Raw genomic sequence first — 26,590 nt, 5'->3', positions numbered from 1 at the left:
ATACATGTATAAACTTTATTTTAGAAATAACAAAACAAATGCAATCATATGTGTGTCCAAAAGGCAAGAACTAAAACAGAAGAAAGACACAAAATTTTGGCTACTTCTAATTAAAACTAGAAACATGAGGTTGTCTAATTATGCTCCCATCAGCATTCTCCTTTTCTGTCAACATACAATATATATTCATGAGCTCGCTGATTACGCACACTGTATTCCACATTATATAAGAGTGGAAGAATGTGAAAAACCCATTATCAACAATCAGTCCCTTGTATGAGTTCATACACAGATTTCCCAGAATTTCCTACCGTTCTAATTGCTGTAGGGATTCCAGATTCATCTACCGGGCCAATCCCTGCATAATGTGGAGCTTTAATTACTGTGATTTTTTTTTTCTCTTCTGAGGTTCTACAGATTGGTATGTACTGGTGGTGGTGCTGCTGCCACCATTCTGAACATGCTGTGAGTATGTCTCTGTGGACTCTGTAAAGATAACATGACAGAATCTCATGTGATGACACAATAATCATATCTGGCAGTTAAAACACACTTCCCCATTTCAGTATGCTGTACAAAGGCTGACAACCTTTATCACATACATATACAACATTTTTAAAGAAATATCATCTTAACTAGGGCTTTGCCCTACTTAGTATTCCATTAATAAATTATAAATTTATATAATGACAGACAGGCTATTCAACTCAGATCTTATTAGATTAGAAGTACTTTTTCACAACGTCTTGCTCACAAAAAAGAGAACCCCCCCCACAAATGCAGCAGAATCTACTAAGAAAGGTGCAGTAGCCTTTCTCTATAAATCAAACTCTTGCACCTTTCCTACTCATTCCTTGGAAACTAGTGACCTAATTTCAAAACTTCCACTCCCCCACGTTTAGCAAACTATAAAAATAGCTGCCCTGCAAGCATATCAAACAGCCCTGCACAAGAAGTTATGCGATATGTGCTTAGAAACATTAAGTTTTGATGCATGAATATTTGTAAGAAATAAATTTATGTTGATATGTTTATGTGCCTCTACATATAATCCATAAAAATGGACTTGAGTAACTTGGCACCTGTAGAGCAATCTGATGATCCACCTACAGTGATTCAGGTGAACTGTGCAGGCTGCTACTGGTTTGTAGTGACTTGCAATATTTCTACCCTTCTCCTTCAAATCTACCCTTATAATTAATGAAAATTAATATCTCACTATTACCATGTCCTTCTAAAATTCAGAGTAATTTATTTGACAAAAACCACCTCAGTGTTGGGATGTGACACGAAAATTTGTACTGCTGCAGATATGCACTTCTTCCGGTATAAAGGAAGAAGAGCCCTACTCCTCAGGTAGCAGGTTTCAGTAATTAGTGGGCCTGCTGTGACAAAGCCTCTACTCTGCACGAGCAGGTACAATGAGACATTTCCCACTGCAGTATAAATGAATGCACGGAGTAAAAATATACATTCTAACACCAGTGGTAACAACTACAATTGCCTTCCACGTGACATTAACATCCACTGATTATTCTAAAGAAAATAAATTAATTGTAATATGAATCAACAAAGGAGATCTGGTGACTGAAAGCTCTAATTTTAATTCAGTATTTCCGCTCACTCCCACTGCAGAGCTGGATTTGGCATGGCTACTTACTCAAGTCTGAAATCCTGTAAATAATCCAGTGCTCCACATATATGGTGAGGGGCAACTCTGTGTGGCAACTGTCTAGATATTCAGAACTTTTTCCCAAAAAGCATGATGTTAAATTTAGAAAACATTTTGGATTTGATCCTTCATTCTTCATAGGTCTCAAACTGAGGCCATCAGGGGGATTTTTACATGAGTAAGGAGAATTAAATCAGGCTGTTACTGTGCAACACTGAACTTCAGCATCATGCAAGAGTGAAAGTCATGGGAAAATACACATTTCACGTATATCCAACCATACTGATAAGGCCCTTATATTGTCAGACTGGGAGCAGTCAAAAAATCTAGAATTCTGGGATGTGGAGAAACCCACGTATACAGTTTTTGTACTTATCATGATGATGATAGCAGCATTTGTCTAAGCTGTAAATCTCAGAGTGAGAATTGTCACCTAATTTTCCTGCAAGCACAACAAAAAAATAAACTCTAGGATCACATTGAAATTATTTTGCAGTATAATCTTATCTGAATACGCAAAACACTGGTAGAAAAGCAGCAAGCAAATGACTCTTCTGGCAAAACTCGATTATACTGGCAAAGAGCCTTTAAGCCTTTCTAAGGCTGGATAATGTTTGGCTTGGCTTTTTTTGTTTAGTCTTTTTTTAAAATAACAATGTCCTAAAAAATACACAAACAAATTTTAGATTGACATGGCTTTAGGTATTCAAAAGCCCAGAGCCCCGCCTTTATCGGCGTATTCTACTGGAGATTATGGAAGTTGTGGGGAGGACCAATGTACAAAGCTGGCCCTTGGGTTTCTTAAGGCAAAATCTGAAGGGGCTGTACAGGCTGAGCTATTTTGATAGATTCCCTTTCCTCAGTAAAGCTAGCAGAAAGTTGGCAAGAGGTTACACTCACACACCTAATAGCAACTCCAGTTCAGGATCACTATTGTATCTAACAATAAATGCTATTATTTTTTGCATTTATTTCCCAAGGTAGCTGAATAGACAATACCTTCATTATGGACGTGAAGCACTCCACAATTGTTTGCAGTCTTTGCCACATGAATTGGAATACTGCTGTGTAATGTATAAAGCAAATATTCTGTGTGAGGCTTACCCATCAATCCTGCCATGCTGCATGATAACAATGTTGGAATGAGCGAAGCTGGTGGAGGGTAAGCTGAAGAAGGGGAAAAAGGCCTTTGAAAGTGGACTCACTGGGCTGGCAGCAGTGCCGAATTCCCATTCACTGTGATCTGAGCCTGAGAGAGACAAAATAATAAACCCAATTAAACTACACACAAAGCCCTCTGACTGCCATCCCAAAGAAAGAGTGATGCAAGACTGTCGTCCACGCAACAATTACCAGTTGTCAGGTACATAGCCATAATGGCATCTGCATTCACTGAAACACAAAACTTATCACAAGGGAGCAGAATGTGTTCCTTATATACCTTGTACCACCCCTTCTCTCCTTGTAGGTGCTGTCTGTGACACATGCTGTCATAAGAAGGTGACAGAAAGATCACAGTCAGGGCAATGAGATGGCCACAAACAAAGTTTGCAGAGGTCTGAGAGCATATAAAATGAAGATGGCAGTAAAAGTTCCTCTCATGTGAACAAAGGCTGTCTGCATCCTTACTGCACCTGCTCAAGCACTATTGATATTAATGGGACTTCTGTGCAGACTGAAGGGAAAAGGCCCATTAGGACTAGCTAAAAGAGGTGAAAGTTACTTTAAACAATGGAAGTCAGCTGGAGTGACTATGGGATGCTGATATGTAATCTATCACAAAAAAATAAACAACAACAATAAAAAAATGAAACACCCACAACCACAAAACAACAGAACAAAACCAATACATAAAATGGGAAAGCTAAGCAAATTGGCAATAAAGCAGCAAGCACCAAAAGCCATTTAGGCTTTAGTCACAGAGGTACTCAGAATCCCTGCATCTGGTCTGTAGCACTTTTATGAGGAGTATTGCAAGAATTAAAACTGAGATATTGAGGAAAGCACTGAATGAAATAAGAGGGTAGTGAATATTTCAGCAGAAGAAGGAGGAAAGCTCTCTGAACATCTCTGTTAATGCAGAACTCTATTAAATCTGAATAAATTTAGAACAATGTAGCAGCCAGCAGCCAAACTCTGCTCAATTTATATAACAAAAGAACTGAAAATGTAAACAAGAGACTATCTGAAGCAACAAAGCATAAGGAAAAAATAGTATCAAAAGGCATTTTTTTTTAATATATGAAAATAAAATGGTTCATGACCTTTTGTATACATTTGTATTCTGGAGATTACTGATTTGAAATTTTTTAACATCTTGGCCTCCCATAGCTAAGAAAGCAAAACAATTTCTGGGTCATATGCAGACATCATGTGAACTCCTAGATACATTCAGGGGTTTTAAGGATGCCTTTTTTTCAGAAGTGACCTGGAAAGTTTCTGTTGTGGTGATGTCTCCATTGAAACTTTTGTGTTTACATGTTTCTTTTCTTAATGAAGTCTAGAACCTAAATGTAAACTAAGTTGTCTTGTCTCACACAATTGTCCTCTCAAAAAAACCCTTGAAGCTGTTAGAAAAGCTACATAACCTCAAACATAGCATTTCAAGAGGTATGAAGGCATGTTTTCAGACAGGTTTCAAGATGAGGCCAGTCATCTCTCCCCTGCTGCAGGGGTCACCCATTTTTTTTTTGAGAAAGCTTGTTTTCTAGGAAAGGCAGGGCACAACTATGTGCAGAGCCTTATGCCTTAATCATTACTATGGCTTTTGTTTTTCTGAGCAGAACTAGTGCAAGTTCTTTTATAGATTGGAAAATCACTCCTACGAATTTCCGTAACTAAATTCGAGATATTCCTGTGAAGGACTTTACCAATAGCTCAGTTAGATAGTAAGGCTCACTAAGTAGTACACAATATCACGAAAACAGGATCCACAAAGCAGTTGAGGACAACAGTCATAAATGTGGCATGTTCATATATAATATTTTTGGGTTTGCTTCTAAAGGCTTTAGAGAGGATCTCAGCTCAGCTATGACTTCCTAGTTCCTAAGGACTTTCTCTCTGAGGAAAGTTTCTGTGAAGGTGGCTATTCAATTTGTTTATCTGATGCATCTTGCACTGTTGATAGGGTTAGCTACAAAAGATAGTTTTGCCAAGTTTCAAAGGCTGTTCCTTCTGTTGGAATCATCTGGAAGTTACCGACATTTCAGTCTGAGAATGTGACGCTTTTAGTTCCAGGTGACAGAGCCTATTCCCAGATTTTTGAAAAGAAGTTAAATCCTTTAAGATGCCTATTCATGAATTAGACCTTTTACCTTTCTAGGTAATCTACTTTGTGGGAAAATAAGACAATACAGAAAAAACTTCTTCACCAAAATGCACCTATTTTCCAATTTTCTGGGAAGATACTCCTAACATTTCATGATGTTCCTTTCCCTAGGCACCTCCATAATTTTTTCTCCATATACATAACTTGTCCTTCACTGCCTAGTAGAGAGCCACCTACTTCTGCTGCTAGATAATCAAGCTCTTGTAAAGATTCCTCCTCGGTATCAGGTTTAAAATTCCTGTAGGCTGCCTGAGCATTAGAAAGAGCAGCTCTCTGGATTTCTGAATTAGAACAGAGGAAAAGCATCCATCTGGGACTGGATCTGCTTTCTAACTTTCCCTCTGCTGAGACAGGTAACAAGGGAGAAGAAGTCCCATTACGGATGTTTGAGCAGTTCTGTGCAAGAATGCTATACAGGACACCACTGACTTCAAGACATTGAATTAGGCTTAAAATCCTCAGGATCAATTCTTGAAGATCAAAACAGTTACAGAACTTTGGAAGAGGACAAAATCTAATGTGTACAAGTTTCCATTAGATTCCCATAACTTCAAACTACATAAACAAACCGAACCCTTGAAAAGTACAGGGAAATGTCCGTAACGGAATAGAATCAGAAAAAATAGTTTCCAAACCAGCTGTTCTCTCATTTTAACTCCAATTCTAAGCACAAGTCCAAATAAGAATCGTAATTCCCATACTTCAGGTTTTCAAAGAATCTGTGATCTGTGACTAAAGGTATTGCAAATTAACCACAGATTTATGTTTGCCTCTGCCTTTTGCTTGGAATATTTTTCAATTTTGCTGATTCGGCTCTTCCTAATACTGCTTCTTCTTCTTAGAAGAGTTGGTTTAAAACTTTTTGCCTAAGTTCTCATTAAGAAACTCAAGAATAAAGAAACATCCCCAGTGTGGACAGAAAAGTCTTTGAAAGTGGGTACAGTGCTGGATGGCCCAATCCTATATTACTTTATCATTTCTCTCAGTGGTTTTCATCCTAAAAAATCAACAACAATCTCCTTTGAGAATGAAGATCATTACAGGAGCAGAGCCACTAGCAACATATATGTGTGTGCCACCAGCTTCCCCTCATTTTGTCATTTCATGAATGCATTTATAGCCATCTGGCCCTCCTCTACAGAGGGTGGGAGATGAAGACTTTCTGTACCGCAGAGTTGGGTCTTGCCAGCAGTTTAATTTCTGTGGGGCTCTTAGGATGTAGGGCTTTTTGGGGATTTGGTGGGAGACTCACCCCTTCAGTTTGTCCATCAGTGGTGAACAACTGTTATGCTCATCCCTGCCATGTCTACAAGACAAAGTGGTGGTCAGATCTGACTATTACATAGCCTTCTACAGGGAGACTACACAAAAAAGGAAAGGAGGACCAAGCGTTTGCTTTAGCTTGCAAAAAATGGTGCTCAAAGAAAACAAATAGAGGTAGCTATTTTAGAAGTAGGCTAGAAGAAAATATAAATGTTCCATGCTTCCCATAGCTCGTAAATGGTCATGCAGTGACCGTGTCTGACCAGTCTGTACTAATAATGGTATCTTTGGTTACAACTACTGGGTTGTATGCAGATTCATAGTACTGATTCTCAAAAAAATAAAATGGTTTCAGAGCTGTATTACAAGAGTTGGGAATTACAGCTTTTACATGCCTCCTATTAATATTACTTTTTTAGCAGCATCCAGAGCACTGACAACAGATCATTGACTTTCCAGGTGACTACGTGAAAGGTTGGGCTCAAAATACTTTTTGCAAAATAAATATGAAGCTTTAAAAATATATGCACTGTTTGTTCTTTTCAGACTTGAAAATTACAGTATGCTGAAGCATTTGTACAAAGTTTGAACACTGGTGTGACCCAATAAAACTTTGGATTCAGAACATCTCTCTGTTTTGCAATTCAGCAACAAATTGCTCAATTTAAATGAAGGCTTTGTTCTGACTCATTTTAATCATGTGGATAATCTCAAAAGAAATCAGAAGTGATCTGGATTTGACCCAAATTCCATATCTTCTTTCTACACATATAAGAGTGTACTGAGATACAGAAAGGGGAATGTACATGAAGTGTTTAACCGCATACTGTTTTTTTCTCCTTGACTTAACAAAGAGAAGAGGACAACTGGGTAATACAAGACTATTTATGAAGTTCAGTCCTATAAGAAACTGTGCTTAGGAGAATAAAAGGTTAGTTAGAGGAGAGAAAACCAGTTTCATGCAATCAGTGGTCACAGCTGGGGAAAAAACTGCATTAAATGTTGCCAACATTTACTATGAATTTACAAATTACATTACTGATATCTGTATCTCAGTATAAACCAAAAATGGTGGTAGCCCAAAGGCTACAAACATATACAAATATACAAGCCAGTATATTGCTAACAGTATTCTAAATAAATCTCTTCAAACTGTACTTGCTTGCTTTTGATGCATTTGGAACAGGTATTTATTGAACTTATCTTCTTTTACTTTAAGTACTGTGTTTGATACACCTTAGCTGACCACACAAGTGTGTGACAACTTAATATCATTTCCTACTACCAAATCTGATATGCCAATGATTTTTTTTAAACAACTGTTGCAAAACACTGTCAGACTGCATACATGGAAAACTACTAACAAAATACTTGTATGTGTAACAGGATAACAGACAAGTTCGAATTCTGTTCCCCTTTGACAACCTGTTTGAACAAAATGGATGAGGAAAAAAGGAAGCATAATTACATGAGAAGTGGCAGCAGTGTTGGTTAAGGTGGTGCCATCTGACACAGCAGACATCTGGCTCAAGGTTGGGGAAGGTGTTTCAGAGCAGTCAGTAGTATCATAGCTACAAGTCTGCAGCTCATCTAGAATGGCTGTGGAGGACTCACTCACTGTGCGGGAGGAGCACTCACTCATGGCAGAATCTGTGCTTACAGAGGCTGTTTCATTCCTGTGGATAATACTTTCAGAAGCTAGGTATGGGCATTTATACGAAAACTGTGAAAGGGCTGGGGTTTTATAAAAATGTGAAGGCAAAAAATCATCAAGCGTTGGCAAAGAATATGGTACTAGATGGGTGCTACTGTCTGGTGAGAAAGAGGCTCTGTTAACTGGTACCACAGGAGAAGGAAGAGGCAGTGGAGAAGCTTCTGTTGCTGTTTGTCTGTGTGTCTGTGAAGCATTTACCTCCATCACGGGGGCAGTTACTTTCTGGTTTCCAAGCTGAGATTCGAGGAAAAAAAAATAAGAAAAGAAACAGATTACTAAATGAATAAAAACCTTTTCCCTTTGGCTCTTGCTGGGTGTAGGAGAATTACAAAAGTGTAAGTTTTTCAGCCACCCGAGGAAGTTCACATTCACATGGATTAGGAAATAAATCAATCACGCTCTATATTAGACTAGGAAAACATAAAAGAAATGAATGCATAAAATAATAGTGGAAGCAATGCCAGAAACCATAGTGTGCTGAGTATGAATAATCATAATGTACTGCAAATATTAATGATCTCCATTGTGTATAGAAAAGGTTCACATTATTTTATACTTCACATAAATATGAGGCTAGAGAATGTCACGTCCATTTTGTTTTCAAAAGGAAAAATGTATCTGGAAGTCTGATTTCCATAAATGTTACTCTGTTTGGTTTTTTTGTCTAAGATAGGTATTATTTTGAAATTAACCATAATATAAAGATAAGCAGGACTGCAAGTTAAAAGAAACACTACTAATGAATGTTCCTATGATCTGAAAGCAATAGGTGGTGGAATTTTTTGCCTCTTGTGACTGAATACATCTTCTCCACTGCCTCTCTAATAAAAATATTTGGATGATTTTAGAATTTCCAAGCACCCTGGAAGCACCCTGTCAACCTACTCTATAAGGTGTATGCATAGGAGACTTTTCAACATTAGAGGACACAAGGATTGTTAGGGTAACTGGTATAAATCTGAGAAACAACAAAGACTGGGAGCAGAAGGACAGGGTGACTTCATACTGGAACAAAACACGCTAGTTGTTTGGATTCAGCATAGTTCCTTAAAAGTGTAAGGGAACAGCCTCATGAGTGCCTCTGAGAGCTGCCACACAACGTGTGAGTTTTCTCTTCTGTTATTTCAAATGAGCCACAGGGCACTGAGTTTAAACTAGTCCTGCAACTGGCTTTTTGCATCTGCAACTCTTTTTTGAATTAAAGATACATGAAAAGCATGTTGGCATCTAATATTTGTTAAACAGCTGCACAAATCCTTCTATACTGCCTATTAACTACAAGCTTTCAATCAATTCCTGAATTATGTCAAAATACTGCCTACTTCAGCACTAATGGTTTCACTTTTGATAGGGCTGAGGAAGTCTGGAATAACTGCTGCGAAAGAGTGCTTGGGAATTAAATTTATGTAAAATAGAGGACAATAAGATACCATGTGTAGTAATTACTACTTGAAAAGCAACATTTAGTCATAGATATCGCATTGTTACCAGTAATATAGTTATTTCCTATGCTTAGACTAGGCAGATGTCTTTAATCATTCAAAAAATGTTTCAAACCATCAGATTAAAATGCCATTTTGGTATTTTAATCCAAAATCTGAAAATATCTTCTAAAGCCCTTATGGAAGACTTGGAACACGACCCAGATTATGCTACTTATGAGAGGTCACTGGGGGTCCAGTTGCATAATTCTTGCTGAGATCAACTAGAATTTACACAAATAACCTTGATGAGGTCAGTGGGACCATCCCTATGAATAAGCATTTCAGAAAAGAATCTTAAGTATGTGAACAGATATCCATCACTTGTTCCAACTGATTCAAAAGAAATCTTTGGCATTAGTGGATCTCTAGGGTACACAAAAATAGCCAAAAGCTGCTGTTAAAATCAGCAGTTAAAACAGTGAAGAAACTTAGTCAAACAGCTTAAAATCCAAATCTTATTCACAGCAATATTTCAAATCTACAGTTGAACAAACCCCTTCAAACTTAATCTTTTCACAGAGGAAATCTGAACAGATTAATTCTTAATCAAAAATATGAATAATTGAGTGGATAGATTATAAAAGGGCATAGAATTTTTAGAGAGATCTAATTTGCCAATGGAGACATCAAAAGAACAATGGAATACTATTAAAATTAATTTAATGAGAAATTAAGATGGCTAGACAGCATAATATATCAGGAGTTTAAGATGTGTGTATTTACATACACATATAAGAGACAGTAATTTCACTTCACAGGTACCTAAAGGGAAGGCAGAGTCATATTCATGATGAATTTCATCATCTATGTAATAATTCAAGATCTCCAGCAAAATACACAAACCAGGAGATCACGCTGCAATTATGAGTCAGAGCCAATAAGAAGCTTTGAAGTTCCTGAGACAGGATATCCTCTCAGCACTCTCAGAAGAAAAGTTATATATGACTGAGTCAAAATACGTGAATTCATCTCATATTGTTAAAATAACAGGAATTTTTGAGTTGAGAAATTTAGTAAACCTTGCGGCTTTGAACTGAGAAGATTGCTTGCATGCTTGAGAAAAGAAGGGATGGACAACACAAGAACAGATATTCAGGGTGCATCCAGAGAGCTAGTGAAATTGAGTTTTTAAAGAATTTAATTCACTGTGTTTGGCAAATAATAGCTGATTTCATCAAGCCAAATTCTTAAAAATAATATAAAGTTATTATTCTTACAATATGGGTAGAAGGAATGCAGAAATTCTAGGTACTAATTTCCAACATGAAGCTTCTCAGCTCTGTAGAGTAAAACTTCTACTCGGCCTGGTTATAGAATTCTGTTGTAGGTATAACCATTACTCTGGGAAAAAAGTGGTTTAAATTGTCATTTAAAACAGCATTGTTTTTGAAAACTGATTTACACCGTTTAAAAAATATGCAGTCTTGGTAAATTGTAAACAGATATAACTGGCTACTACTAATCCATATTTTTCACTGTGAATGAAATCTCATATATATCACAGTGAAAAAATATGAGAAGGACAAGGCTGAATGCATTTCAGAAAACTTTTAATACTGGTTCCATTCAGCAAGCTTCAGATTAGGTTCGTTATTGATATAGCACAAGAAATGCTAGCAGCAGTCACACAGATTAAATGCCAGACAAGGATTTAATTAGATTGATGAAAAACTAGTTAGATTATGTAACTATCTTGAGTTGTGAAGTGACACTTGAGAAACAGATTAATGCCATCAGTCTTGAAGTGAATTGAAGGCCTCAAGTGCAGCTTTCTGATGGTCCGTAGCAATGCTTCCCTTCCTTCAAATAGTAAAATGTTAGGCCTGAAGAACACAGTTGCTACCCAATTCACATGAAGCAGACAGGTGACCCTAATATGGGTTTCAAAACCAGTCATCGATCGTTTTAATGCAAGATCTGTGGAGAGTGGTATGAGATTACTAATGACACCAAAGTACTGGCCTTGCTTCAACAGTCAAGACACAGATAAGGAGACTCAGAGATAAGTGAATAAACCCATTTTGTTAATACATAGCAGAGTTTAGTAGTCAACAATCAAATTACACCCATACATTTGCACAAATGGGTAAAAATACCTCTATTTTTAATTGTTAAAAGCTGATGTCAAATCTCCAAACTGACACTGCAAGTTCTATTTCTATGCCCATTTTTATACCTAGCTCTCTTATTCAAAACTCACTATATGGAGGTGGAGTTCAGTCCTTGTTTAAAACCAGAATACTGATGCAGAGCTTAAAATGAAAATTATGTGGTCGATTTTCTTTACTTCACATCTGTCTCCAATATTGAAACCTGTCTTCTCTATCTTCTGTATCACCCTATGTATTGTCAATACCTAATAAACAGTAATGTACTAAATAAAGTGATTCAGAATTTTTTTTATTCCAGGCTTATTTTCCTTGATCTACTTTTCTACAGCTATAAGGCTAGGAAAAGAAACACTGCTATAGTAGTTTTTATTCCTCCAGGACATCAGGACTAAAACAAGTGTTCACTCATCTGAGGAATTCAAATAACAGGACAAATGTTTTGCATCCTCAATTTCAGAGAGCAGTATTTAGAACAACAGGCAACTTAGGAACCCAGGAACAAAATAAACATAAAAATATCAAGTGATTATTTCTAAAGATGCAGCTCAGAATTCTTCATTAGTTTAAAACTTCTTGTAAGAAACTTGGAGATCATCTCATACTAACAAACACTAATTTCTCTGTTAAAACAGATTTGCTTATTTCTCCTGTATCTGCAGTATGGTACAAAGCAGCAGCATCTCTTGAGACTGTAATAATGTACAAAAACCCCTATTATTGAGTAACTTGAATGCTTCTATTTTGATATATACTTTTAAGGGGTTTAACCTTTCTCTGAGTAGGAGTGTTTATAAAATGTCATTCAGTGAGTCATACCACACTTCTGCTTGCTCCTAAAGTTTCAACAGATAAGCTCTGAAATGAAGTGCAAATAGGAGCACAAGATACATTAACTTGGACCATATAAGCTCTCTTTTGACTGTATATTTCCAAACTTTGTAACATAACAGAAATGTGTATGTTCACTACACACAGATATCCACAGATGAACAGTATTGCTCATTTGCTATCTCTTAAGAAGTGATGATTAGCTGATCTTGCCTCATTCTCCTCCACATACATAAACCCAACTTTCTGAGTGTACTTGTTTTTTGAAAGTTTCTGTGGCAGCTTTGAACATTGCTGGTAGGCCTAATTTACACTCTGAGAGCATCCCTTGAGGATACATAAAACCTATGATCTGCAAGTACAAAAGTATTTTAAATCATGTACCAAGTCCTGCAGAGCTTGCAAATCTAAAACAATCTTAAAAATGAAAGTACTATCATGCATAGCATACTGAAAGTTTTCTATGTGAGGAAAAATTGTGAATTGATATCATGAAGTATATATATATGATATACCCTGATATACAGCACTAAAGGGAATCATAATTTTTGGCATTAGTTAGAATACCTTCAAGGTTTCAAACCAAGATCTGGGTCAGAAAATAAATATTTTTACACATACAGCTTCAGCCTTTATTTCTAACTTTAGCTCACGGCGTCTTCATTTTGGAACCTCCCCTGATGCAAAATTTTACACACCTCACATGCTGATTTGTACTCTAGTTTTAGATAGGTATTTTAACACAGTCAGCAAAACCTACTGGCTCCATGACTCAACTGTGATGCCAAATATATGTCTTCGTTAGAATTTATTCCGAAGTTGAACATCATGGAGGATGTCAGCTGAATTTTGCAGACAAGAGACCAATAAAGGGATACAGCTTGAAAAGTTGGCTACATTCCTTAATGATCTTTGTGATAACTGAATTTTTTATCATTTTATTCAAAGCAACCCAGTTGCCAAATTTCTGATAGTTCCTCTGACACAATGAAACCAAGAAGATAGAAAAGTAAGTGTAGAATTGCCAAACAAGCCACAGCTACTTCTCTGATTTTTTTCAGCTCATACCAGATTCTAAATTAAAAAGAAACTGCAAAATATGTTTTGACTTTTAAAATCCTAAATAAAAGTATGTAGAAGATAAATTTTTAGTCCTTCTGATTAGACTTTGAATATTTGAAATTACTCTTGTTTATAAAAAAGTATTTCCCCTAATCCTTGTTAGCTGTCATACAACTACTTTCTGCTTGAGAGATAATTTGATTTATCTGAGCATTTATAATGCATCATATTCTAACAGGCTGAAAAACTATTTTTAAGTGAGGAGATAACATAGACACAGAAGTTGCATTGACCCCACCTACACATCTACATCTGTTCTACTGTCTGTCAGTATCCCCTGATGCCCATATTTAAGACTTGCAAGCCTGTCCTTTATAATCTTCCTATCTACTAGAAAAAGCTGTTGCTCTGCTTTCCTTACTGTTTCTGACATGATTTCTTTACTGTGGCTCTTGCTTAAACTGACTTGTTCTACCCGACAAAAATCACTGAGTAGCACACTGGTTCTTCTAAAGGGTAAAGCAACTTGTTTTTCTGAAAATGTTCTAAATTTTATGCAGCCTAAAAGAAGGGTTTAAAATGATAGTTTTGTGTCTAGTCTTGAAAAAGACAAATGTAATTAATCCTTCTGTGCTTACACTTTTTAATGGAGTCAATTGAAAAGGAGCATTGCAGACTGCTGCCATATATTTTCACAGAGCTTTGTTCTGATCAAAATTTTTACTTGGGACTTGAAGGGGAAACCAGATATATTACAACTTTAAAACTATCTTGTTGCTAATGCAGATACTTGAGGCTTCTAGAGTAGAGACCTGGTCGAATGTGATGCTCTGAAAGAACAACAGTCTGGGAAAGCAGATGTGTTACTACTGTTGAGAACAGGGTTGTCAATGGACTTCACAAAATAGTGCCATATTTAATTCAGAGTAGCCTACCGCTTCCAGTAGAACTAGATGAACACAAATATGCCATGACGGGATCCTCACTCAATAAAGCTTTGAGGCACATATGCTTAGATCTATAGCAACCTCTACCTCAAGCTAAAGGCTTTCCAACATAGATAAGCTGGTATATTAGTAGCTATACTAGAATAATTAACTTTTTAAATAGTAAAATCTTAACGTGACTAAGTAAAGCAAAGTAGAAATGACAAATTTTATTCAGAGTTCTCCTTTTGACTAGTGTGCATTCACTGCTGTTTTATTGGTCCCAGGCTTATTTTATTTGACTCAGTGACTTTCTGAATGGTGATAAACTCTGCTCAGACTCCTCTGGTCCTATGCTGTGTGCCTGATACTCCCATTTCTCCTATATGAGGTCAGTACAGCTAACAAAGATTTTTCATCTCAGTAGGCGTAAGGGGAAACAGAGGGACTTAAAAGTTCAGTGCCCTGTGATGTTTCATATGGAGGTGCTTGACAAAAAGATTTTATCAGTCCATTTTCTTTTAAGAGTGCAACTGCACAGGACACATGGCAGTGCCTAGCCTTGCAGAAAGCACCCACTGACACAATTTATTTTTTGTGGGCCTAGTGCAAACTACAAGTGCAAACTGGCAGAGCTGCACTTGTAGAACTCCACCCCACAACCAACCTTTTCTATCCATACTCGATCCTTCCAGCATCTATGGCAGCATAATGCTCTAATGAGACCCTCTCTAGGAAGAGCCATTTAAGCAGATGCATTGTCTACAGTGCACTCATTTCCTATAGCGCATTTGACCTCCATAAAGTACTCACAGAGGAACAAAGTCTGCCACCCAGCTCAGCTAGATAATTAATCTTTTAAAAATAATCTTCCAAAAACTTCAGGTTTTGTTCATTTCTGTTTGGATCCATGTGACAGGTAGTTTTACCCAGAAAACATAAGATCTAACTTTGATAATGTAAGTATAACTAAACAGATGGTTATTAAGTGATTCACGAAGATCTAAAATAAAAGATGGAAAAATTAAATATACCACATGGTATTCTGCAGCCTGTGAAGAAGGAAGAACTGTAGACTTTTGTCCCAAATCCTTTGAAGACATCTCTGAAGTGTCTGGAGAAATACTAGGTGGATGTTCTTGGATTTCAGGCTCTGCTTTATTGTCAGGGGAGGAAGCTATCTGAATGGAAAGAGATGCTGTGTGTATCTCAGGCATGGGGTTACAGGCAGGTGAGACAGGCCTTTGTGGAAATACTGGCTCTTCAACAGGCTCGAGCTGTTGCTGTGAATTACAATGAATGCTACTTGCTGGGTCACGTGTCCGGGTTAATTTCAGGGTAGATACCTTACGTTTTTGAGACTGTTGCCTCTGGCCTTGATGGAGAGTAGTACTTATACCAGCTACTGTGTTTGTGCCTGCACTGGAGTTTGAGGTCAGTGGTTTAATGATTTTTTGTGCATAGGACACACTTGTGTTAGATATTTGAAATGACATTGTCTCCTGAACAGACTTCTCATTAGTGTAATAGGCAGTATCTGTGGGATGGTATTTAGCTGGACCAGCTGTTACTGCCTGGAGATTAATTTCATTCTTGTGATTAGTTACTCTTGCTTTTCTAGGGGGTGGCAGAGGTGCCTTAGTTGCCAAAAGCATCCACACACAGCAAAATAACATTGAAGAAGAAACAGAAAGAAAGTAAATGTTAGCAGGAGATACAACGCAGTTTGACTTTTATCTTTAAATAAAGGAATTGGGAACTTAAGGGCCTTCATCTCAACATTGCTCAATTCAATGGACAATAAAATGGTCAGATTCCCACCACCTTTTCCTGTGCAGTGCTGTACAGCTTCTGTTTAGAAAGCCAGATGTTCCATTTGTTCAGAGTAAACTGGGATCAGAAGGGAGCCCACAATCATCTATTTTCTTTTAAAAAACAATTACACTGCATAAGAGTTATTACTGTGAAATTGTTCAGGTAGGTAAGTACTCCATGATATTAGATCGCAAGCTATTATTCACAGGTAAGACACATATATAAAACACACAGAGCCTCTTAAACCTTTCAATTAAAGTAGTAACAAAGACAATATTAAAATTGGTAAGTTGATATTTTTTGGACAGATAAATATGTTTCCAAGTCTGGTTTTTACTTAAGCATGCTCCAATTACATCGTTCTGCAAAACAGGCAGAAGCATTTTCTACCTTATAATTAATAAACCCTTATTCTCAGATATTTTGATGACTGGTGCATTTTTCCAAGTGTAAACTATTAATAAATACTCTTTGAAGTCTGGGAATACTCCTAGAAAGCTTTTACTTGTGTATGACCTACTTTTATTTAGATGTTTGTCTTGCTCATTGAAAGCAATTCTGGTAATTAACCTAGAGGCATACAGCCTGTGTGGAGAATGCTTTATTTATGCAGTAAACCAGTTTGTAATGACCCACATCTGGAAGACTTCAGGACAATGTTCCATAGAGGTATCCCATCTATATTTGCTGTCCCCCCCGAAAAACCCACACACAAATGGCATAGCATGAAACTCAGTGTGTTCAGTTTTACCTGAGTTGGTGATTTTTTATCCTGTAGATTTGGCCGCACACTCCTAAAACCTTTTGCTGAAAGAGATGAACCGCTAGCGTCTCCATTCAGTGTCTCTCTACTTCCATTATTGTAAGATCTCCAAGCTTTTGTAAAGAAAAAAGAATCAAACCATTTTTTGGTGTGTGATTAGTAGATGTCTATATTGTTCTCAACACAGTAACTCAGCTACTAAACAAACTGTGGAAAACTTTAGCTACTACACAACTGACATGGCTGCTGTTATTACCATGGAAGTTAAAAGAACACAGAAAAGCTGCCACTCTACAAAATATTGGTCTTTAAAATTTAGAAAATTCAAGAACTGAAAATTCTGCGGGTAATGGCAGTTTGAGATCTCCCCACAACTTTCATAGGACTACAGATTTTAACCTTGGGAGTCCTTTTGGGATGCTGGTGCTTCAGCCCCTGTACAAAGCAGGCTGAAATACTTTCACAGACTAGGTTCTCAAACTTCACAGCTGTGCTGGATTTTGAAAAACATCCCAGCTCATATAAACTTAGTTGGTCATGGCAGTTTCACAAAATTTCACCACAATACCCAATTAGTTGTTCCACTAATGTATCTTATTGCCAAATCCAAATGACACCTCAATTTTCCAGCCAATCAACCAACCAACCAACCAGGTTTTTTTCTCTGTTCTCAGACCTGCGATGCCCTCGAGACGTCGTCCAAACATAGAGGGAGATGCTGAAGACAAAATACTGTAAGAAGCTGGGAAAATTAACACATTATGTGAGCAGGCTGCTAAATGAGGTGGGCAGAACTTGCAATCCTGAGTAAGACACTAAAAAGGAAATAGCAAGTACCACTGAATGGTGTCACAGTGATAAAGCTAAAGGTGGCAAATTAGCAGTCTGTTTTCTCCCACACAATTCATTTTCCTGACAACATATTCTGTGTTATAGGAAATAACTGCTTTCAAATGAGACCTGAATTTGAAGTCTTAACCACTAGCAATTATGGTTACAGTTTCAGCAGCGCTTTCCTTAAAGAATGAGGAAGTATGGAGTAATGAAATCAAATAAATAGAAGATTGTTGTAACTGGTATTGCACTGATGCATAAATAACACAGTGTTTTATTTACCTGAATCTGGAGACTGAGAATCAGACCCTGAAAAAGAAATATCCAATACTAATTTGTGTTAGAAATAAATTAATTTTGCAAAACCATACGGGGTATTGATAAGAAGCAGATCTGCCTGTCTACTGAATATTCTGTATTTTTATTGTTTTGAATATTTCTAGGAAAACATGCTTGATAAATGATTTTTTAAAAGTTAATCTGGCTTCTGAAAATCATTTTACAACAAACATTCAGATTCTTTTCCTTAGAGAAGTGCTTTAAAATCAAATTTCAATATCAAAAGTTTGTAATAAACAAAATCTCTCTTTCATGCTATATTATCTTGAATAAAAAACAAGTGACGTGAGACCCAAAATATGTATCAAGGGAAAAATTAATATATAAATAACTGATTTTTCCTCAGTCTTCCTATTTTTTTTTTATTAGTGGCTACTAAGCGTTGACAGAGAAAAATTAAGACCACTTTTTAAAGAGCATTGTAGAAGTAATAGATCTGTCAGAGGAATAGAAAATAGGGTTACCCTTCTCCTCCTTTCAAAGTAATATGGCAGAAATACATAACACTATAAAAAAAGCCATTTAGAAGTAGTCTCTCGCTGGTTAGTGGTTATACCTGAGGCCAATAGGTTTGGAGAACTCTGAACTCTCTTCACAGCTGTTAATGTGACAGACATTGCAGCACGTTTGCGAGCACACCCACCGCTATCTGGAAGCACAAAACAATACAGACGGCAGCCCCAGACAAAGAGAGCAAGCACATGCAACAAATCACAGTGTGAGATATGCCAAACGTATATGAAAATAAGCATGCAGTTAGGGAACTGCTGCAGAAATGCGTGTATTTGCAAGTTTGGCAGATTAGCAGAATACATAAAATTTCACAAGCTTTAAACAACAATAAACCTCACAGAAAATAAGCAAAGAAAGTAATATTTAATACTTAATCCACTAGGGAAATATACACATTCTGTTACCTGAAAGACTGTTTAATTACAGCTCATTAGTAAAAACAAAGTAATGAAGATAAAGGATTAAGCATTCCAGAGTAATATTAATCAATAATCTGCACTGCAAAATAATTTCATTGTATGCATTAGGAAGACATCACTCAAAAACTAAGCTTCTGTTTGATAAGCTGACAAAGTACTTTTGTTAAGTCTTCTGGATCCTTTATGTTCAAGAAACAAAATTACTAGGAAAGGCATATTTTTTCTCATTTTGGTGGAACATCCTTGTTCTCCCTTTGCCCCTTTTTTATCTAATGGAAGATAAAACAAATATATGTCTGGAACTGAATAACATTGTGAGGGAATGACTAGAAATTTAAAATAATTTCAAACAATGAGGAATGAAAAAAACCCCTTTCTTCTGGATCTTGCATGTCTTTTTTTCCTTACTCTGCTACTCTCTCACTGGAGCTGTCATTGCATTTTAGAAATACTCTGTTATTATAAGAAGACACCTTTCTCACAACTTAGCATTTTAGCAACTAGTTGTACAAGCAAGTTAATAAATATTACTCTATTTATATATTACATTTAACTAGAATTTTTTTTGCTCTTCACTATAATAATTATTTTAATTTTCATATTTGATATTACTGAAATTTCATATAAGGCCCCATATGTAATCAAGAAATACAAGTATTATAAAGGTCTTTTTTATTTCTGTGACCTATGACACGAAAGTTTATTAAATTATGCTTAAAGAAGACCTGCAACCTATTTCCTATGATAACGTGAGCCACAGAGTCATCTTTAACCCATATCTGCAAAAGTAGCAAGCTCCTGACATTCCTTTGCTCATTCCAATATTCCCCTGAAATAGCAGAGCCCTCTGGCCACCAGTCCTGCAGGATACGCATTAAGTAGTTGCTAATATTGGCAAACATCAGAGCCACTGCCTCAGGTATAAGCAGTACCAAAGACCCATTGCCAACTCCAAGGATCGAGGCAAAAGGCCAAATGATTTCAGTCAGCAGTAGTTGAATGCAATACACTGCCTGCCATCAGTTACTAGCCTTGCACAAGTGAAACAGTCAATGGCTATCAAATCTTGCCCATTTGTTTTGGTTTGCTTACATAAATATAGAATGGCAATGGTAATTAAATTCACAGTTTCCAGTCTTGCATTCCCTTTCCCCCACCATCTACATATACAAGAGGTAATTCCAAGGAGATTTGATGATGTGTTGATACTGAAGTTCTGTTCTAACTTGAATATTGGTAGACTTTGACAGCATACTGTATTTAATACAAGCTAACAAGCAAACAATTTTGTTATACTGTCACATTTTTTATTAAAACAAAGTGATACTTTTTTGTAATTTTCCAAGAGCTACCTTCCTGAATTTCACGATAGAGAAACTGAAGTGGGAAGAAAGGAGTACAACAAGAAAGCTGACAATGAATATTTAATTACGGTAACTTCAGGAAATTCTGCTTCAATTTAATTTTTAATGTAACTGAAATGAGTCAGAGTTTTATACTGATTGGATCCATAATCTAGCAAAGTGTTTGAAGTGGCTTCATACAAGTTAAATAAAACAGATGTTGTAACTTACTATATAGATAGATGCATACAATATTTACTCTTATATATAGAAGCCTATATGCAAGTCTGTACCTCCATTAATTATCAATAGCTGTACAAAACAATGAGAGCCAGTTAGTACTCAATTTAGATATAACCGTACATTGATACCAGATTGAGTTGTGCAAAATTTCTAATAGAATATGAATGTGTGTGGCCAAGCACATTTTTATGCATGATGGACTTCACCTTCCTATCTTTGTTCAGGCCAGGCTCCTGTTAAGTCAAGGACATTGTGTCAGAGTAAGAATCAGAAGAACCTGCATGCTGCCTCAAATGAAGCAGTTTACAAACTGCTTCCCTTATCTGCACGGCCTTACACATTTAACTTCAAGAGGCTTATTCAAGCCTGTATTCCTTTTTCACAGTACATCAAATTGCCAGTAAATACTAGCTATATTCACCCAGATTCTTGAACTCCAAATAACACCAAAAAGCCCTACGTCTGGGGTACAGAGTGTTAAGAAACAGTATGGGAGACTGATCTTCTGCTCATTTCACTTGCAAACTATAAGCAATTAATACTGCACAGCTGTTACTTAAGGAAAATATGAGGGTGAGGCAAACTATATAAAATGTATGCATATATTAAAAAATATGTGGGCAAATATGTATACACATATTCACAATTCTTCTAACCTGAAAAGTTGTTCAGGTATGAGCCCTGTCTTACTAAGTACTGCTTTAATATAGAAGCAAAGGAGACTTGAACCAGTTAATGTCTGCAAGCAATACTAGAATATGAAGTTGGGTAATAACTCAATCAAAACAGCTGCCTAAAATGCAATTCCAGCTTCTTTTTCTCTCTCTCCCTTAATTCTGTTTCTTTCCACTTTTAACCATTTCTCCCTGAATTCATAATTCCAGCAACTGCTCCCACAGCATCACCCTCAGCGAGCTGTATCTCCATTTGACAAACAGTCTATTCGTTGGGTCCTGCTCCAAAGTAGGATGGAGCCAATTCAAAACAACACCACTTTCATTTAAGAACAAGCGGTGGGTTTCTTGAAAAGACTGTTTCAGAGAGTCAGTAAAAACAGTGGCATAAACAAAGTTGGCAAAAATGAAAGGATGGTGACCTTGTGTGAAGAGGTGAAAGAGAGAAGCTGGGGCAGGAAGTTTTTAATAAGCTCTTACAGCTCAAAGAAAAGAAAAATGGCATCAAAACATAATGTTTGCTGATTATGATTCTATTCACTGTACTTGCAAATGGTATCATCTTTCCCATTTTCTGCACAGCGTATTCAAGTTTAGAAGTCTTTAGACCAGCACTTCTTACTCCCTATTTGCATTTTGACCTGAGGAAAATATATAGCACTGAATCCAAAAGTCCAAGATAGACAAGGCTGCTGCCTCTCTGTGTCCCCAGGTCCAACCAGCAGGGAGACTGGAGATGTGCTCCCAGCAGACACATGTATACACCACATACATACATGGCTAGACACACAGCTCCGAGCACTCACACTAACACAGATGACACAATGGCCTCATCCCCCTCCCTTCTCTGGCTGAGCAGGATGAGAATAGCACACATATACAGGGTGGATCCTTCCAGCAGTGGGGCTCAGACACTGAGTCTGCCACTCATTCCATGCCTGGACCACAGGGCACAGACTCTCCTGGGACAGCCCTGAGAGGGCCCTGGACAAGGGAGGCCCTCTCTTCCCTGGGACTCCTTAATTTGTGTTCCTGCCTGCCCTTGTGTTCCTGTGCTTCTCTAGGATTGTGGAAATAGGCCTTTGATGGCTCCTATGAGGGCCCTGGGAGTAGCCTGGCAAGGCAGGCTATTACTTGGGCTTCCCCTCCTGCCACTGTTTCTCTGAACTCCTTTGTGGGTGTGCAGACAAACTTTTATCATATGATCTACACCGACAGGTAAACCTACTATTATTTGGTTCTCTGGTGCTGCTAAAAACTAAATGTTTTGTAGAATGCCTGGAACACTGAAGCCAACCTAATTTGCTTTAGCGACCTAAAAGTGGTTTCACAATCTAATCAGGAACTCTGCATGGATCCAAGAAATTCTGTTCTTGTCTCCCAGACAAAATGTAAGAGATTAGTCCATGTGATGACTTCCACTAATAATTTTAACAAACAGAAAATATTTGCAGTCTTCCAGAATTGCATACTTTTCACTCTTGGCTGCTCTTTGTGTACTTCATCTAGTGCAAACAGTGATCTTGTTTAATACCTTTAAAATTAGATGCATTTATCAAGAATGATCTGTGTGAAATTCAGCCAAAATATTTACAGATGGACAGTAAGAATCTATTTTAGCCTATTAACTTGTAACCATTTATTATACTTCACTGCAATTACCTCTTCCCCAACGTCAGCTATGCATGCACATATGTATAATGAACAGTAAGCACATTTATCCTGCGTTTTAATCAGATGTGAGCTTCATGGCTGGCTCATGTTTTCTGTCATTTAGTCAGTCAAGTCACCACGGTAATGATGCTCATCAACCTGAAGATCTACTGAAGAAAACCCCTATGAATAGTTTAAAATACTATTCTGTTGATGATTGCTTAGTCTCGATTTAAAAAGGTACACATTCTACTAGACTACTATTTTTAAATTATGACAGCATTTGAACACCAAAAGGAAGCATGAGCCCAAAGTACCTTTGGTACTTCTGAAAACCTCTTCTTACCTCTATTTCTTTGCTTTTGCAAAAATGCTTCGTTGCCTTATACTGTTGAATATTCCTTCCTAACATGTGGTACAGAATTAACATCAAATGGTAAGAAATGCCTCCCATATATGGTAGAGTATTGAAAACCAAAGCTCTTCAAAACATTTTCTCTGTAGACAAAAATATCTTCCACAGGGTTTGCTGAGACAGACTGCCAAGTCTGCAGCCACAGGGAACACAGGATTAGAGGAACCCAGTCTAAGCAGTAGATTTACTTTTTCTTTTTAAAGCTGCATATACACTAGTTTTGCCACTCCAGCAGTTACTGGCATCAGAGGGCTCATTTATCTGCAGGAGTCATTAATGAAATGCATATTTTTAAAACAAACTAGTGGCAAATCAATAGTATCTGATAACCTCCAGTTGCATCATGCACAAATTCCTGTTATGAAGCAGTGAAATAAAAAAAACCCAAACCAAAACTGTAGCACTCATGTTCAAAACCAGCATAGTGTAAAAAGAAAAAAAAAGAAAAACAGAAACAACTAGACCAGAACACCATGCAAAACAGCTTCCACCTGAGTCACTCTCTTCCTTAATAAAGTGATGCTGTAGATAGGTGCAAAGATAGGTGCAAGATGTTCACTTTGGTACCTACTCACAGGTTATTTTATTTTATTTTTTTGTTACAGTCAGGAAAAAATCTACATCAACAGAACTGATAGGAAATACCACATTTTTTGTCAATATGTTCTTTTAGTGCAGCTGGTAACATGCACATTAATATTAAGCATACACAAAATGAAAAATATTTTCACTGTGTAAGTGCAGAGCAGACTAAAGTTCAGCTTACAGTCATGATATCCTTAAGCAACTGGAAAGGATTTCAGGTGTGTTCAGGTCTTTAAAGTCTGTTTTCAAGGCTCCTGTGTGATCAGAAGACTCCCAATCCTCAACAGAAGACATTCAGCCACAGATTATTTAAATCTTATGTCTATTTCTAACCACCCTGGTTAGCATTTGAAAAATAATTAAGAACAACCACAACTTTGGGGCAAAAATGCACAAACTCAGCTGAGAAAATTATCTTCTCTGTCTTATTATACTTACAAATGTCATGGTTTCAAGTAAGCCAATACATTTCAACTTCGTACTAATAGATTTGTTAAAAAAATGGGCCCTACAGAGTTCCAGTTGTCTGCGACAACAGGAAGCCACGAAGCCTGATTAATTCAGTGATCCATATAATGGCAACCTATACCATGAAAAAGGTAATCCCTTTGATTTAGAGCATGCTGCTGAAATTCAGACTTCAAAGTAGTTCAGGTCCTCAAGTCCCACTTACATGTCAGCTGTCATGGTGCAGCACTATTGTCAATGATAAAACCACTGGTCTGGAAAGGATGGATATGTCTATCCTTGCACCACAGTTAATCTGCAAACCAGACAGTTCACCTATGGACCCTAAAGAGCTGACTGCAACTGAAAATTTACACCTGACATGAGTGAGGTCAGGATTTCAGCAGTCTGCTTTCAAGAGGCCTATTCCCACTTTCAGCACAAACATCAGCATTATCTATTGACTTCAATAATTCAGGAGCAAATATTAGTATGCTGTCATAGATCATGAAGATAACTTCCTATAGAGTACTTAATTTGGTCAATACATCTGTCACATCAACTTGAGAGAAAATACAAACCTCTGTAAGTACAAAATAGTTATCCTCACCTGATATACAAGTGTAACTAATAATAAGGGCAGTGTTTATATGTCCCTTAATTAAGTGACAGTACAGAATGAAAATTAAGCATTTTTAAAGCATGTGCATTTTCTTAGGAAAATGTGATGCTTTAACACCATTTTTTCACAGATGTTATGTCCTTACACTATGTATTTTCACATAAAACATAAAGACACGAAACTGATATTAACTTAAGCACAGAAGGCTAAACATGCATTTATATTTCATGTATCCATATATATCCATACATAGAAAAACATGTATGTAAATGTTATATATGGAATACAAATGCACATAAGCAGGCACACTATTAAAATATCCTGCTTAATTTGAGTACAGCAACAACTAAAATACAATTTGTTCATGAAAATTTGAATAAATTTGGGATTCTCTGCTCACAAAACAACATATAAAAGAAAAATCTCACAGATGCAGCATACCTGTGTTCATTTTGACACTGGAGGTTTTGCTATAAAAGTCTTCAGATTTCCTGCGGGAAATAAAATGATCTATTAATTTGCACAAGATAGGAATGTGTGGTACAAAATGGCAGCAAGGCTTTTGGAGGCGTGGAGAGAGAACCACCGTGATACAAATGGCAGTCCTATTTTAACACAGCTTTAATTAAACTGGTACTGCTTGTCCTTCCAAAGTTAAGGATGAGCTGTCACTTCCATTATAAGCCACTCTATTTTCAACTGTTTAGTATCTCTGTTGTAAACATATGCGCTGGGATAAAAAAGTAGTGATTAACTTTCGGTCTTGAAATTATAAAATAAAAATTATTCCCATACAGGAATGTGGAAATATTTTTAAAAGCTGCTTATAAGGTTTATTCACTCCTTTGTGCAAACAGAAAAATGTAAAGAGTAGGTCTCTACAAGTATTTTCTAAGCAGCCAAAGTTAGCAGGTCTTTTTCAATGGTTTATAAGCAGATGTTGTTTTCATCCAGTGATTTAATGTGTCTCTAGAGACAACACTGACATTTGTAATGTTACTATCTGTATTTCTATGCACAGAATCAGGGCATGTGTCTTGGCACCCACAGGAATCCATATCAAAACTCCCAATGGAATCAAGAGGTAGTGAATCAAGTCACTATACATCAACACGCTTTTTAATGGTTTGCACCAAAATAATGTAAAGTGCACACAAAGGTTGAGTTTATTTAGATATCCTAACTCTATACAGTACTTACAAACAAACAAATAGTAAAACACTATAAACAAAACTACAACTGTAGAAAAAGCACAACATCCTACATTAAGAGCCGACTTTAACCTATGGATGTCACAGGATAAACTAAACACTATTTTCTATCTACTACTGGTTTATGGCATAGCTTTAATTTAGGATTAGGAGTTTTAATACCTCTTCTATTCAGGCTCTTTTAGAGAGAAAAAGATAGATACAGAAGATGTTTCCAATGGCATTCTGTATACTGGCCAGTCTCAGCTTTATCGTTACATATACACTGCCCACTATAATTTACTTTGTTAAGTGGCCAGACACACTGGAACCAAAATATTGAAGGC

At 36.9% G+C, this 26,590-nt stretch overlaps 1 protein-coding gene across 5 annotated transcripts in view; it reads right to left on the bottom strand.

Annotated features, from left to right (window-relative positions):
- Positions 1-373: 373 nt before the first annotated feature.
- The window catches only part of LOC116786495 (sorbin and SH3 domain-containing protein 2-like), a 99,127-nt gene continuing 72,910 nt past the window's right edge, over positions 374-26,590 (bottom strand). Inside the window, exons 3-11 of one of the 5 annotated variants that reach the window (XM_032687097.1) lie at positions 25,495-25,544; positions 20,674-20,726; positions 18,696-18,788; positions 18,083-18,130; positions 16,955-17,079; positions 15,423-16,025; positions 8,176-8,211; positions 2,777-2,921; positions 374-486 (exon numbers count right to left, since the gene is read on the bottom strand). In XM_032687097.1, coding sequence (XP_032542988.1) covers positions 2,874-2,921; positions 8,176-8,211; positions 15,423-16,025; positions 16,955-17,079; positions 18,083-18,130; positions 18,696-18,756 — 921 coding nt within the window. In that variant the 5' untranslated portion in view covers positions 18,757-18,788; positions 20,674-20,726; positions 25,495-25,544 and the 3' untranslated portion in view covers positions 374-486; positions 2,777-2,873. The remainder of the gene's footprint in view (positions 487-2,776; positions 2,922-8,175; positions 8,212-15,422; positions 16,026-16,954; positions 17,080-18,082; positions 18,131-18,695; positions 18,789-20,673; positions 20,727-25,494; positions 25,545-26,590) is intronic. The other 4 variants (XM_032687096.1, XM_032687101.1, XM_032687099.1 and 1 more) reach the window with 4 other exon arrangements.

The sequence above is a fragment of the Chiroxiphia lanceolata genome, chromosome 4 (genome assembly GCF_009829145.1).
Source record: "Chiroxiphia lanceolata isolate bChiLan1 chromosome 4, bChiLan1.pri, whole genome shotgun sequence".
Classification (NCBI taxonomy): Eukaryota; Metazoa; Chordata; class Aves; order Passeriformes; family Pipridae; genus Chiroxiphia; species Chiroxiphia lanceolata.
The sequence above is the reverse complement of the archived record's forward strand: the minus strand, read 5'-3'. Positions and strand labels throughout refer to the sequence as shown.